The sequence below is a fragment of the Poecilia latipinna genome, unplaced genomic scaffold (genome assembly GCF_001443285.1).
Source record: "Poecilia latipinna isolate Pla-1442-1.1 unplaced genomic scaffold, P_latipinna-1.0 Scaffold1248, whole genome shotgun sequence".
Classification (NCBI taxonomy): domain Eukaryota; kingdom Metazoa; phylum Chordata; class Actinopteri; order Cyprinodontiformes; family Poeciliidae; genus Poecilia; species Poecilia latipinna.
The window spans coordinates 46,845-61,693 of NW_015113864.1; the positions used below are offsets into that span (position 1 = coordinate 46,845).

At 39.8% G+C, this 14,849-nt stretch overlaps 1 protein-coding gene across 1 annotated transcript in view; it reads left to right on the forward strand.

Annotated features, from left to right (window-relative positions):
• The window catches only part of rsrc1 (arginine/serine-rich coiled-coil 1), a 94,979-nt gene that overhangs the window by 45,434 nt on the left and 34,696 nt on the right, over positions 1-14,849 (forward strand). The window contains exon 3 of the mRNA XM_015054393.1: positions 14,042-14,113. Coding sequence (XP_014909879.1) covers positions 14,042-14,113 — 72 coding nt within the window. The remainder of the gene's footprint in view (positions 1-14,041; positions 14,114-14,849) is intronic.

Sequence of the window (14,849 nt, forward strand, 5' to 3'; positions counted from 1 at the left end):
TTGCTCCACCCAGCCAGAGTTGTCGTCCCGGCCGGACTCAGCGTGGTCCAGTTCAGCTCGGAACGAGCGGGCGAGTCCTTAATCTCTGTGCCGGCATGTTAATTTTCAAGTCAAAGGGGCAGCTCCCTTTTCATCACGGCGGAGGCTGTGGAATATTCAGCACGCTGCAGATGTTCATGAATAATGTCTGTGGCCAAACCCCTGGCTGATGGGGGTGGGAGGCGCAGAGGAGGAGGGAGGAGAGAGAGAGAGGTGAGGGGGATGAGTAAGAGAGGAGGATTGGGGGGGGGGGAGCGGGGCCAGATGAATTACACGTAGGGGGGATCTGACAGGCGGCGTGAAGCTTTGTGATCATTCCAAAGTTCTAATAATCTCTCTCACCTTCTCCATCTCCCCAGTAATGAAAGAGAATAGGTGATTGCACCCCAGGCTATGTTCCCCCACGTAATGACTCCTCCAAAGGCACAGAGCCGCCAAGGAAAAATGAACTTTGAAATAGTGGCGAATTGGCTCTGACAGAGTGATAGACCATGACACAGATTCTGTAGCAAAACAGACGTAGTGCTAATTGATTATCAATATTTTAAGCAAAGTGATGAAAATAAGCATTAAGAGATGAGAAAGAGGGAAGAGATAAGGTAGCGCAGTGCACTGCCTTCAGCAGGGGCTGTCATTTGTCCAAATCTCCCTCAGTCTTTTTTTTTTTTTTTCCTGCATTCAGGCTCTCCCCCCCCTTTAAATCCCGCTCCTCACCACACACACGCCTGTTGTTTCTATGAGTTTTTTTCACAATCTGGTACAGTAGCTTTAATGATCCAAAATATAGATGAACTTATTAGGATTGGGCAATATGGCTTAAAAGTGCAATCTATGATTTTTTTTTTCCTTACCAGATCCAATTTCCGATTGTAATGGACTTTTTTTTCTCACTTCCTTTTCTAAAAAAGGAAATTATAAATATTTTTAAAAAGTGGCTTTTATATCAATCATCCCTTCTGTGAGTTGTGCTAATTTGTTCAAAGGTTATTTCCATTAACTAATAAGTATTAGCATTCAAACCAATACCAAAGTATAACTTCACAACATGCTCAACTATGAAAACCCAAGGAGTGCATTGATGCGGAACATGTTTAAAATTTCCCCAAAAATGTAATCTTCAAAAACCAAAAATTGGCTAAGCTGATAAAATCGATTTATTGCCCAGCCCTAGAAGTTATATTAATTTTGCAATGGTTTGCTCTGTTATGTTTACCTGCAGTTCGTGGTTGACTGCGGCTGTATCAGTAATGTTGTCGCTTCAGCTTTAATCTTTAGAAGGAAAATGAGCTCTAACTTCAACTAGACCACAGACAGTGTTAGCCTAACCCAACATGGGTTACTCACCACCACATGGGTACATTTATGAAGTGCAGAGTGAATTTGATCAAGTAGCAAAGGCGCTCAAGCTTCCAGATGGTGAAGTGAAGTCAGTAGAAGAAGAAGTGAATAACAGCGTGGCGCTACAGGCCTGATTTAAAGCTGCTGGCACAAACCCACAAACCTTCTCAATAGGAAGTAGAGAGTGGCCTTAATGCCAAAGCTGTTTTTCAGTAAGTAGTGGCTATTTTAGTAAGTAAGCAGTCAGTATTGAGTATCTTAAATCTTCTCTGTTCTGCCCTTTGCAGCATTTGCTGACTTTTTAAAAGAGTTTCATGGCGGCATGGGAAAAATTCAAATGTTATTTTCCATTTTCTATGTGTGTCTCTTATGGAGATATATAAACTCTCATTACCTGGAAGAGTCACCTGGAAAATCATCAGAGCAGCCATTGACAGAAGCACAATATAACATTGTGAGAGAATAAAGTACTTTAATTATAACTGCAGAATTTTTATGACTGTATTCCACGTTCTATTAAAACCACTTCACTACCTGAGAAATGAACTGATTTTACGAAAATTATCTAGGAAGGGGATGAATTGGGAAGGGATTGCTATGATGTGGTGGTAAACATGTAAACATATTGTTTGTTCTGTTTGTGTTGGTGTAATTACATTATTAAAAAGATGTTATTTTTTTGTTTGTTTTTTTTATACAATACATTAAAGTGTGTTCAGAAACTAGTAGCTGGTAAAATTCTGGAGTGAGTGATTCTTACAGCTTTTGTTTTACCAATCTTGCTTGGGGGCGGGCGTTTCACCCAGAATCTAACTAATATTCATCATATCGACACCAAGCATTGGACCAGCTTAAACCAGGACCACCAAGTTTGTGGTCCTATCCGCGGTTGTTTCTGTAATGTCAGTTGCGCTTGGCCCCGCTGACACCGCCGGGGTCCCGGCGCTTCAGCCTTTCTTTTCCAATTGGCCGCCCTTTTGAACCCCCTAGTGTCCGCGCGGCGAGTAGCGGCCCTCGTTTTACCTTTCATGTGCGGGGATCCCCGAGAGATTTAAGTCCCATTTGCAGCGACTGCCGCCTCAGCGAAAGACATGAGACGCACTCTAGGTGGTGTGCCATTACAATGGCATCCAGCAGCCTTTCAACTTGGGAATCAGAGCCTATTCTCTGCTATTCAACAACACGCTCAAGTGCATTCATACTTGAACAAAGTGAACAGATACAACTCGCACATTCACGAGACACCTCTAATCTACGACACAACCTCCTCGTCTTTCGGTTTCTACGTTCGTCCCTGTTTTTCTAATAACGAAGAGGCAACTTTTACAATTCATGAACACAAAACTGCCTTCAATTTTAAACAGTTGAGTGGAAAACTTTCATCATAGGCATTATTAATTACTAATATGCATTTACTGTCCTTGGAGAGGAAAAAAGCAGCTTTTGTGTTTTCCACCTCGATTGACTTTTCTATTACTTTAGTTCAAGTGCCGTCTGTGTTGAATTTGCAGAGGCTTAACGACGCACTTATTTAAACCAAGAGTTTTAATATGCACACACGTGCCACGGTATACTTTCAAATATGTATACATGAGGAATAACTGCAGTCCAGTCGGTTGACATAAGCTCTGTTAGCTAATAAATAACTTAAATTTAATATGGGTAATCCTGAGGCCCAAACCTAATTTCTGTAGCCCGGTTTTGTTTCAAACCCAACAGTAAACTATAACCCAGTTGTACAGAACCAGATATTGATGGGAAAAACATAAAATACCTTTGTAATATATGGTAGGTACAGCAAGTTAATGTAAGTTAAGGAATCATAGAGAGAAATATCTCAGTAGTATATCAGTTGTCTTATGAAAATGTGCATGAAAAAAAATCCAACATAATGTGGATTTTTTTGTGTGCATCATACATCAATAAAATCCCAAGTGAAAACAATTGTCTTGAAAAATGTTTTTAGAATTTTTCTACAGCTGATTTGAATACCAGAAAACAACTGGCGTTGGTTTATGTGCTTCCTGAACCTTTCTGTTAGTGAGCAACACAAATATGCTTCTTCTATAAGCTGTTTTCTGGTTGTTTGACTGGCAGATTTTCCACCCGATTGTCACATCAATACGGTGCATTTCACACCTTGTTTTTCTTCTATCTGGAAGAGTTGCTGTTATGTAATAGTGTGCCAATTTAAAGGCTAAAGGAGAGAAAAATAAAAGGTGGAGGAAAACAAAGTACAGCAGAGGACATAAAAGAAATAAAAGGAAAAAACTACAGAGGCATAAGAAGGAGACAGTAGATTTTAGAGATTTGAAAGACTTGAACTTGAGGTTGAGGTGACATACAAAGGCCCCAGGGTACTTAATATTTTACTGTGTGATTCCTGCATTATAGATTTTTTCTGATCGCCCTCTCGTGACCTTTTTGATGCTCATACACAATGCCGATAGGAAAGTTTCCGTCTGCAGAACTTTAGTGTTTATGCAAAATGGATGCTTAGACTTTCAACAAACCAACAAAACACTGGCATTTTAAACCTAAGAAATAACAGGAAATCTTCTAATATTCAGTAAGAGAACATGCTTGACTTAGAAGTGGTATTTCTATGCTGAGAATTTCAAGGTTGAACTTTGGCTTAACTGAATATTATGGTACAGAAACCACGATTTATAGTTTGTATTGACCTCTACTTTATAAGTTCATACATCCCCTTTTTCCATCTTGGCTTTTCACGTTTTGTTTAGGTAGACTTACTAAATTGGATGCCAGAACGACAAGTTCTTTCAGTTACTTAACTTCACTGTCCACCCACAGGTTACTATTTGGTAATACAAAACCATGGCGATTTAACAAAGGTGTGTACACTTTGAGATGCAGTGTGAAGCCTAATACACGACACAGTTTTATATTTACATAAATCACTGCTGTGGTGGACTTTGCTTTTGGTGCATCATTGAGTTGAAGACTTGAGGAAAAGTTTAGGAAAAGAACATAGATATTAGTAAATCTGTCAGTCTGATTCTGAATAGATCAATTAATCTTTTTAGGGCTGATTCAAGACAAAATGTCTGAAATCCAGTGAACAGTTTAGGTGGCGGCAGAAGTCCTCCATCTAAATAACACGACATGTCTTTCAAGAAGAAAACTAAATGAGAGAACCTAATGGTTTACACAATCAATGGAGTCAGATTCCCATTCCGAAGCAGAACATTTTCTGCTTTGGAATGTTCTGATGCTCATACACATACGGATTAGACATACGGATTAGACTGGCCTCATTGAAGCAAGGATCCAAACACAGGTAGAACATCGCTAACTTGGATTTCAAGGTCCGTATTTCCAGATATTGACTTCTACCATGAACTCTCTTTTAGTTTTTATAGCATGGTAAAAAAAATAAAATAAAAATAAGGAAAACGTTAAGAAAACTGTTTTCTTAGAGTTTAATGCAGGAGGTTCACTGGAATAAAAATGAAAAATATCAGCGGTTAGATGCATGCTTAAAATAAAAATAAAAAAAGCGTCGAACGACCCAAAGTTTATGGTTCTAGTTTACAGTTTCCCTGAACATTAAAATGAACAACTCAAAGCATCCCTACAAGTCCATAGCAGCGCGCAAAGATCAGCACATCGCATGAGCCCCGGCGTCTTGCTCCTTCATTCAGACAATAATTAGACTCTGTAGCATCCATTACATCTAAACTGTAGAGGACCTAATTGATGTAGCGCTCAGCATCACAATATAGCCGTGAAAAGAAGAGAGCTTCTCAGACGATTTCAAATGAATAATTGATTGATTTTGTAAGATATCTCTCTCTAATTGTTTAGTTTGTGAATATTTTATGGGTGTCATTAATTCAGCTTTGTGATTGTAGTAAAAGGAACCACGGGGATGAGAATCACTCCAGTCTCCTGACTGAAAGATGTCAGGACTGCGATTTTCTGTCCTCCTTTTAAGAACTTTTTGTTTTTTATTATTATTATTTATCTAAAATAAATGGTTTTATTAATTATAAATTGACTCCAGGATTTAGAATATGCATATTATCTTGTCATAATATTCCAGATTAAATTATGCTTCATAGTTAGAAAATCTGTGCAAACTTGTTAAACAGCCGTGAACAGATCCTCATGCACCTGCATGTAAACACTCAGGTCTAAGGCAGACTTGTGCTGTGTGCTGTGCCACCCAGTGGATCTTCAGGGTACTGCGCCTACGTTTTTGTTTTTTTTAAATCAATTTTTAACCTAACACCATGGGTGTCCAAAGGGCCGGTATCCTGCACGTCTCGGTTCTTTTCCTGGTTCAACACTCTTGAATCAAACGATGGCTCATTTGCAAGTACCTCTGTCGAACTTTGACCTGCTGAGGAGGAAGTTGGACCATTTGAATCAACTGTGTGGGAGCTAAAACTCACTGGACACCCCTGCTGTTGCATCGTGTGTGTGCTTTCGCTTTAGAAACAACACAGCTGACATCTTTTGAGGAAGTTCTTTATTATATAACTCAGCTGGGGCATCCAAGCCTACAATAAACCCCAATGAGTGGCATTAGTACACTGCTCACGTTGGTGTATGTTTTATTGTTTTTCCTATAGAGTCATCAGTTTAATACTTACATTTTCTAACTACTATTACATTTTAATGTTTCTGAAGATGCACAGATCAGGCTTTTTTCCTCTGCTGACACTGATAAACTGGGGTTCTTTGAAGATTGAGCTGCCACTGATCATTATGGCTTAGGACAAAAATACGCCAAAAAGGTTCTGCGTGTCTTTTTGTTGTTGTTATTGTTGTTGTTGTTTTCTATTTCTGTGGTAGGACTTTGTATTTTAGCAGAAAACGAAGGAATTATATTATCCTTCATGAAAGCAGATGACCAAACTGCTATCTAGTTTTAACTAACTCAAAAAACACATGCTATTGGTTGATGTGTAGCTATACCTGGAATGGAGCGAGTTCTTAGTTTTAATTAATTTTCATGCATGCATGGAACCCCCCCCCCCCCCCAAAAAAAAAAAAAAAAAAAACAAAACAAAAAAAAAAACCTTTTCAGTATTTGACCTGCCAATCACAGATTAGCCCCAATAAATACAAAAGTAGGTCATTAATTGGTGCATCTCCAACTATTCTCCGTTTTACGATTGCGCACTTGTGTGGAATCAGTCTTTTCTCAGTCTGTCTCATCACCCGTCCGTCTCTCTGCTTCACCTTTCTTATTTCAGTCCTGTTTTGTGTCAGTCAGGGTGCATACCTGTCTGTCCAACAACCCATTGTTTTTTTATGATTCTTTTGTCTCGACTTTTCTTCCTGTCAGGACTGCTTCTCATCAGCGCGTCGACACTTTTGTCTGCCCGAGTTCCAAACTCCTCTTGTCTTTTATTTTTGTTTTTTTTTTGTTCCTTTATTGTCTTAGAAGCCTCTCTGGTGTTCTGTATTGGTTCGGGAGGCCCGGCTGGCGCGGTTTACTGTAAAGTGCTCAGCTGATTGGAGGGGACAGTTTTCCAATGGCGCCGCGCTGCCTCTAATATTCTGTTTGTCGTCGGGCGCGGGGCTGATTTATCACGCCTCCTCTGTTGCTGACATTCGGATTCACTTTGATTGGCGGTCGGACAGAATGACACCTGGCGCGACAAAGCCCCGCCAGCATTTCTACGTCTTTTCCACATTTGCTTAGTTTCGCAATGGTTACAGTTGCATCAAAATGATTTAAAATATCACCCGAAAGTTATTTTTTTATCTTAATGTGAACTTGGGCTGTATTTTTTGATTGCTAAGCTCAAATGGGATAGTGTTGGAATCTGTCTCCATGTTTGGATTGAATTTACTTCTTTTGCAAGGTTCCTTGAATCTTCATGTGTTGTGGCGCTACAAAAATGAACTGAATCAAATTAAATGAATTGAATTCAAAAAGTAAAAGTCATATCTTAAATACGCTCACTACACAAATTGATACATTGAACATGTTTATTTTTGTTGAATTTGAGGATGATTATGGTTTTCAACTAATGAAAACATCACAATATTGTATCAGACCAAAGAAAAAACACATTTTTTTGTCAAAGATGCGATTGCAAATGCAGCAGAGCAGGAGCGTTCTCAGCCTGTTGCTGTGCTGATGTTCAGGAAGTTCAGGTTTCTCCATACTGCTATTCAACTTGTCTTTATTTTGGTCTCTCCTCTCCTTCCTGGCAGTAGAAAACGTTTTAACCAATTTGCATCATGAACTGAACTTGACTTCACTCTTTGATAACTAGGGTGAAACGTAATGTATTTGATTGACTTGAAGTTTGTATGATTGGATCAAATTGACATTTTTCTTTGTAAAGGGCCTCGAGATGACGTGTTGTTAATTGGGGTGCAAAATTAGGACATCTTGCGATGGTGGTAATATTGGTAAATATTGTGATATATGAACGATGATAAATGTGCGTTTTTCTTTTTCCTCTGTTTTTTAGCTGTTCTTCCGTCACCCTTTGACCTTTAACAACACTTCAGATATGTCGTCCAACAATTGGTGCATTTCAAGCAGTCCTTTGCGATATGAATATTGGACACAGTGGCATAAATAAATTTAACTGGATTGAATTCTCCTTCGATCCCTTACAGGATTTTAAACCACTTAGTGGTGTCTGAAAACGTGCAAAGAATTCACCTCCTTCATGTAAACATCTGCAAGCTTCTGGTAAAATCCTTCTTGGATATTTAACCAATCTTTTGTTTTTTTCCTGACATTATCTCTGGATCTGGTGTGTTTCACCACAATTCTAACCCGTATCCTGCTTACTTTATTTTGAAACTCCCCAAAACTCTTGAAGCAAACTTTACTTCACATCTCACTCAAGCCTGCTGTTATCCTTTTTACTTGTGGAGCTTTTTCTGTCGCACGTTTTTCTATCGCTTAACCTTTGAATGGTAAACGGCCACATATGAGGCAGCCAGCTTCTTCGATGACCTTTTGTGGTTTAACGGCTTCATGTGGAGGGAGTCGGTGACGGTCTCGATCAACTCTCACGTCCAGCAGTCTTTCCCGTGAATCTGCAAGCTACACTTTTATTTATTTATTTTTTACTTGACTTACTTTGACAAATAATACTGTCAGTATTATTCAAGTTTGTTGAAAATGAGATTTTGTTCATAAACATCTCGGTTTAACCTCATGTTTAGAGATGGACGTCGAGCTGTTCCACCGTTTTCTAAGTGCTTTTGGTGGCTTATTGAGCAACAAAGGGAAACTGTCCTTTGACCTTGGAGCCTGACGATATTAGAGCCTCACTCTCCACCTATAGTCACTTACTGTGCCCAACCCAAGGCTTGATCTGGTCCACCTTTACTTTAAATAACAAACCCTCCTCGCACACACACAAACTCGCACACATATCCCTCCTTAATAACTCTATAACTCACCTAAGCCTTAGATTTAATTGCTTATCTGTTTGTAAACACATTAACCCCTCTGCTGGATCTGTTTTGCTGCCATCCCGGGGGCCCGACAAGCTCCTCCGACTGCCGTGCCTTACATCCAATGAATAGTCCTTCTCTGAGCGGTAATAGGGAATCAGCATCGTAGCAGCAAGCATTGGCGGCGTGTAAGAGATAAATCAGATTGGGGGTCTTGCTTTGCCAGTTTATTGAATCTAAATTGCGTGCGCGCTTGGCCCCCGCCGGCCCTACACGGCCCATCCATCTCCCGACTGATAATGGAGCGGGCCCGATTCCACCTGGTGGGAGCATTATTACATTTCCCCTCTAACGAGACCCGGCTAATCCTGCCAAGGGAGGAGGACGGAAACAGAGAATAGGAACGAAGAAGAGAGAGAGGAGGAAAACGTTGGTGGAAGAGGCGAAGAAGGAAGCAAGAGAGGAGGGGGAGAGGAAAAAAAAAAGTCCATCCTGGCAGTCTGCCTTTGCCTCCCACTCTCCCTCTTTTCTTCTCATTCTCACTTTCCTTCTTCTATGTTGCTGCGCATAAAACATCTTCTAGCGCCACCAGAGCTACATGGCCCCTGGGCCCCTGAGCTGCAATTACACTCATAATCACAATGTGATTTCACTGACGCTCTCCGCCTCCTCCCCGCTGACGCCGTCCCCTCGTCTTTTTCTGCTCTCCACCCCTGCAGCCAAGACTGAACGAAGTCTAAATGAAGTGAAAGGCTTCTCCTCTCTCGCTAACACCCGGCCGTTTATTACCTGCTTTAATAAAAGTCCATCACAGAATTACCCTACAATGAACTGAAGCCACTCAGTTGCCGAGAAAATATACTGCCAATAAGCAGGCCTCTGCTCGCAGACTCAGACGGGTTGCAGTTGTTGATTATTTTCATATGCTTTTTCTTTTTTTTTTTTTTTTTTGGTGCTGTTACAGCTGTAGCGTTAACAGGCTTTTCATGATGGTGCAGCAAAGTATGTTGCCTTCATGTTTTTAAAGCAGAGCTCCTTATTGATGTAATTAAATCACATCCCGGGCTCGGCGCTCAGCCGTACTTTCATTGTTTTGAGGGGGCAGGAGCCCCTGTGAGGCAGTGCACTGATGAGAGATGGATAAACAGTTTGATTTGCTGCTATTGCCCCCAGGCATGGTGTACCGGAGAGATGAGCAAGAGAAGGGAAGGGAAGGGAAGAGAAAAGCAAAAAAAAAAAAACAGAAGCAGGGAAGCAAGAACAGGATAAGAGAACCTGTTGGAGGAGGGATGAAGGGATAGAAGGTGGAGGATAAACATGCGGAGAAAAAAAGGCGACAAATCGTTCCTGTTGTTTGTGTACAAATTTGTGTGCATGCAGGCAATGTTTTTTTTTTCCTCCTCCTTCTCTGTTATTTTTTGCTTGTTTGCCTGTTTCCCTCGCTGTCTTAGCTCTTCCTTCATCCTGCATGGCCCGTATCTATCTGTCTGTCTCCTCAAACCCAACTCCCCCCCCACACACACACACTCCGCTCTGTCTCTTACCTGCCTCCTGGTAGCCCCGAGCAAGGCGTGAACCAAACAACGAGAAGTTCATTCGCACACACACATAGACGTGTCTGTGCATACAAACAAGAAGCGGTTGCAAAGATATGCAGGATTTTTTACAAACTGCGATGGTTTTGCCGCATTTCTTCAAGCCTAGTTTTTTTTTTTTTTTTTTGATTTGGACTTTTTTGGGGGGGAGGTGGGGGCAAGTTTTGAATGTTCAACCCAGAACTGTTATTCCCTGCAAAACCTTTTATTTTTCCCCAGCAGTTAGCTGTGACCAAAATGGCGTCCAAAACCAAACTTTTCACCTCAACTCACGCTCAGAGGGTCTCTCCTCCTCTTGCGAGGTTGTTGCTGGTTCAGTGACTCAGTATAAGCTATACAAACTATTCAAGCTTATACTGAGTTACTCTAGATCTTAGTAATGATCTTTAAATCAATTTAACCAAACAAGTTTGCTCACCAGTGGCTGCTTTCAATATGGGCAGTTGCCCTGGGCGGCTTTAGAGAGGGGGTGCACAAGCATCAGATTAAAATGTCCCTGGTTGCTTCTAAAAATAGATTATTAGAGTACTTTGCATATATTGTGTGGGACTGATACCCATTTTGTTCCACTTCAGAATTTGGATGTTTTCCTGCATTTTGATTGGTTAGGGGGTGATTAAAATAGGGGGCTCGTCCAGCATGCTGCGTATGCAAAAACTGTTCATGCCGTTTACCTTTGGACCATTTTTCAAACTTAAAAATGGATATCTCGTCAAGATGTGATTGATTTGATTTGTATTTTGGAACATAAACACTGTAAACCATGTTAACTTTACCAGTTTTGATTTCTCAAACGTGGTTTTGACGAGAAAACAACTCCTTATCACTTCTTATTAAATGTATTCAAACATTATCTTATTAAGGCATTTGAATGTAATCACTTTAAAGCACTGAAATTCGGCAAGAGTTAATGAATGTTTAAATGTTGTGTCTGCAAACAAAATGCCAACTATTCCTGTGAGATCATTTCAAATGACCAGAAAACATAAATAGTGGAAAAGCAGATGACTGAAATGAAAATGTTTCCAACCTCAGTGATCATTTCTACAGAGCTGTATTTGTCTGTTTTTCAGTAGTTGACTTATGTCCTCAAATCTGATATAGAATAGAAGTAGAAGCAGTTTTTGTTTACCTGCTAAGGGAAAATTCAGGTGTAACAGCAGCATCACACACAAAAAAAAAAAATCTTAAAGTGTTGAAAATAATATATAACAAACAAGATTAACAATAACAACGCTAATAGTAATAATAATAAAAATATACCGCACAAGACAATGACAGAAAATACTGTGCAGTTATTAAGAATAAAATCATTTGACCCTGGTTCAAGCAACGAAAGCATTGTGGGTAGAAAGACGGGAGCAAAAATCTTCACTGTTACCTGGAAAGGCTCCTGCACCTTAACATGAGCGCCCAATAATTCTCAGCGCTTTGCTCCCAAACACATTCGCCCCTCTCTGCTCAGAGGAGGCGGAGGAGCGTTCAGTCATCCGTGTAGAGTCATTGTTGGCAAAGATGCGGAACCTCCAGACTTAACCAGCCGTGTCAGCCCTGTGACGGCTTCTTTGTCTCCACCAATTACCGAACAAAAGCGGGCCGTTCAGCCCGTCGGCCTCCTGCGTCTGGACGTTTTCGTGTACGGCCATTTGTACTTGTAGCACAAACTCTTTTAACGATCAGAACATGCGTGTGCGCAGGCATGATGAGTGGTGCAATAAACCCCATTTGGACACCCACAGCTGTGCCCGAAAACAAACAAGGCTGCAAGCGCTCACAAACACTTACACCCACACTCCTATTGTATTAACCAAAACAGTGCTGCGGTCTCATTCTCTTCCTCTCCCTTCGCTCTCGTCATCTCGTTCGCCTCGGTTCCTCTCCCCTGTTTTTCCCTCTTCTTTTCAAAGTTTAAACTCATTAAGTGTAATGATATTGGAGACTCAATTTTACATAGCTCACTCATCAACCAAGTGAGATAGCAATAAAGGCGAATGGCTCCACCGAGGCCCTAACACTGCAAAATAAATGATGCGCCGCAACGGAAATGTAATTAATTTAGAGGCAGTATTGATAGTCCTGCCATACACGGCATTATATTTTTTAATGCGGCTTAACATCTTGATTATTCGGGGGGGAAAAGTGTGTGTGGTGGTGGTGGTGGGGGGTGGGGGGTAGCAGGGACGACGCGGTTCGTGATGAGACCACGCTTAAGATGCCCTGACGAGTGTTTGTTCCCGCTGCCTCACTTTCTTTTAAGCTTTTCATTATACCAAAACGATAAACACCTCTTAGGAGGAAACGCTGACTTTGCGCAGGTATAAATGAAAAGCCGGGAAGGGTACCATCTCGCAGCGAGATTATGTTTATGCAATGATAAATCCTCATGCCTTACAAGGGGGATTTTTTTTCTTCTTCAGGAAAACATAAGTTTTGCAAATATAAAAGCTAAATATTGTTTCCTTTCTTGAGTTATCTGTAAAGAATTGATTTAAGAAAGAGGCAAATTTACTGTGAATTTTAGCACTGCTGTGCTCTCATTATAGCGTATCAGTAAGCGCCATCGTATTGGGGTCACAAGATCGAGACAAAACAAGATTTTAGCAATATTTTATGGAAAACTGATAGTATCAACGATGGTAAGTTTGACTGGACCTACGAAGGAGGAGCATTAGAGGAGTCACGGTGGACACCAGCAAGGAGACATTTAAAATGTTTTACACCTATACAAATTATTAGCACTAGTGATCCAAACCCTGCTTTTATGCACCTGGTTGTGTTATTACACACAGGGCTCAATGATAAGGCTGAAAAACATATTGTTTTGTCAAAAGATAAGTTAATGAGCTTAGACTGACTGGCTCGCTTAAGAATAGTCTCTCATTCAGCACTGCATGCACATCAGGCAGTTCAGCTTGTTTCTACAGTAAAAAAAAAACAAGCCTGTGCCAGCTGCTACGTCCTGACATCTGAACCCTGAACAGATATGAGATCAGGGTGGCTGATATAGTTTGAAAGAAATGCAGATTCCTCACTTTTTCTTTTCTTTTTTTTTCTTTTTACTGAAAAGACATTTTAAATGGGTTTTTAGTTTGTTTTTGGTGTTTCTGTGAACACGTGCATGATTGTGCAAATATGAGGCATATGGTTTGTTAGTGGAAACTGGCCCACAGAAAAAAGGTTTGAATCACCGGACTGAGTGATAAGTTGTAGTTTTTATATCTATCAAATTTTGAAGTGACTCCATCTACATATGTTATATTTTGAAGTAGAGAAGATGCGTTCATTTAAAAAACTGAAATACTTTCGTATTTTCGATCAGGTTGCCAGTATTTTCATAGTACTTACAAATCATTTGTATTTTAGCTGTCACTCTTTCTCAATTTCTTTTTTCTACCGAGTACACAAAATATTGCAACACTAAAAGTAGAGCAAGCTTCGTCAATGATTATGTTCCCTGCCAACTTCATACATTGGAGCAAGATGTCAAACTTAAAGGCTCACCTTCACTGCCAAGGTTCATAATATTAGCTTAGACTACTTCAGAAAACAAAGAAAATAGCATCGTGATGAGAAATCAAGGAAAATCTCATTTGTATCTGAATAATCAAGTCAACTTTTAGAATATTGACTTTGCTTTTAACTTTGTTTCCTGCTATTTGTCATTTCAGCTAAGACAGATGAAGTTCTGAAGGCCAAAGTAGCCAAAAGAGAAGAGGAGGCTCGAAAGAAGCTTGAAGAAGGTAAGTGTTCGTGCTGATGTGTAGAACTTGGAAACGTTGACTTATAAACTAACTTCAGCATCTAACATTGACACAAGAAATTTAAAGTTGGTAAATTTTGCAAAAGTAAAAATCTGTTGTTTACTTCATGACACTTGGTTACCAGTAAACACACTTGTCTCTTAGCAACAGATTAGCAACAATTATTGTTATTGTTCAAAAAACAAGATTTCCTCTCCTCTTTTGAAATACTACTTACCTTATACTACTTAACAAGAATCGTGCAGTTGGTGAATTTTTTAGAACAGTGAAAATGATTTATTTTTTGTCAGTGGTAAATATATTATAAAACACACATTTACCACAAAAGTAAAAATCTGATTTATACTTTGTGGTACATTCGTTACCAGGAAAAAAAACTCTCATCTCTTAACAACACATTAATTATTGTTTATAAAACATAAGCTCTTTTGAAATACTGCTTATCTGCTTAGTCACAAGAAATTTAAAGTTGGTAAATTTTGCAAAAGTAAAAATCAGATGTTTTCTTCGTGGCACTTGGTTACCAGAAAACGCGCTCGTCTCTTAGCAACAGATTAACAACAAATATTGTTATTGTTCAAAAACATAAGATTTCTTCGTCTCTTTTGAAATAATACTTATCTTACAGACAAAATTCTATCTCTGTTTTCAGACACAAAACAGCGTCAGTAATAATTTGTTTTGATTTGAATTTGGCTGTTTTTGCTAATTACAT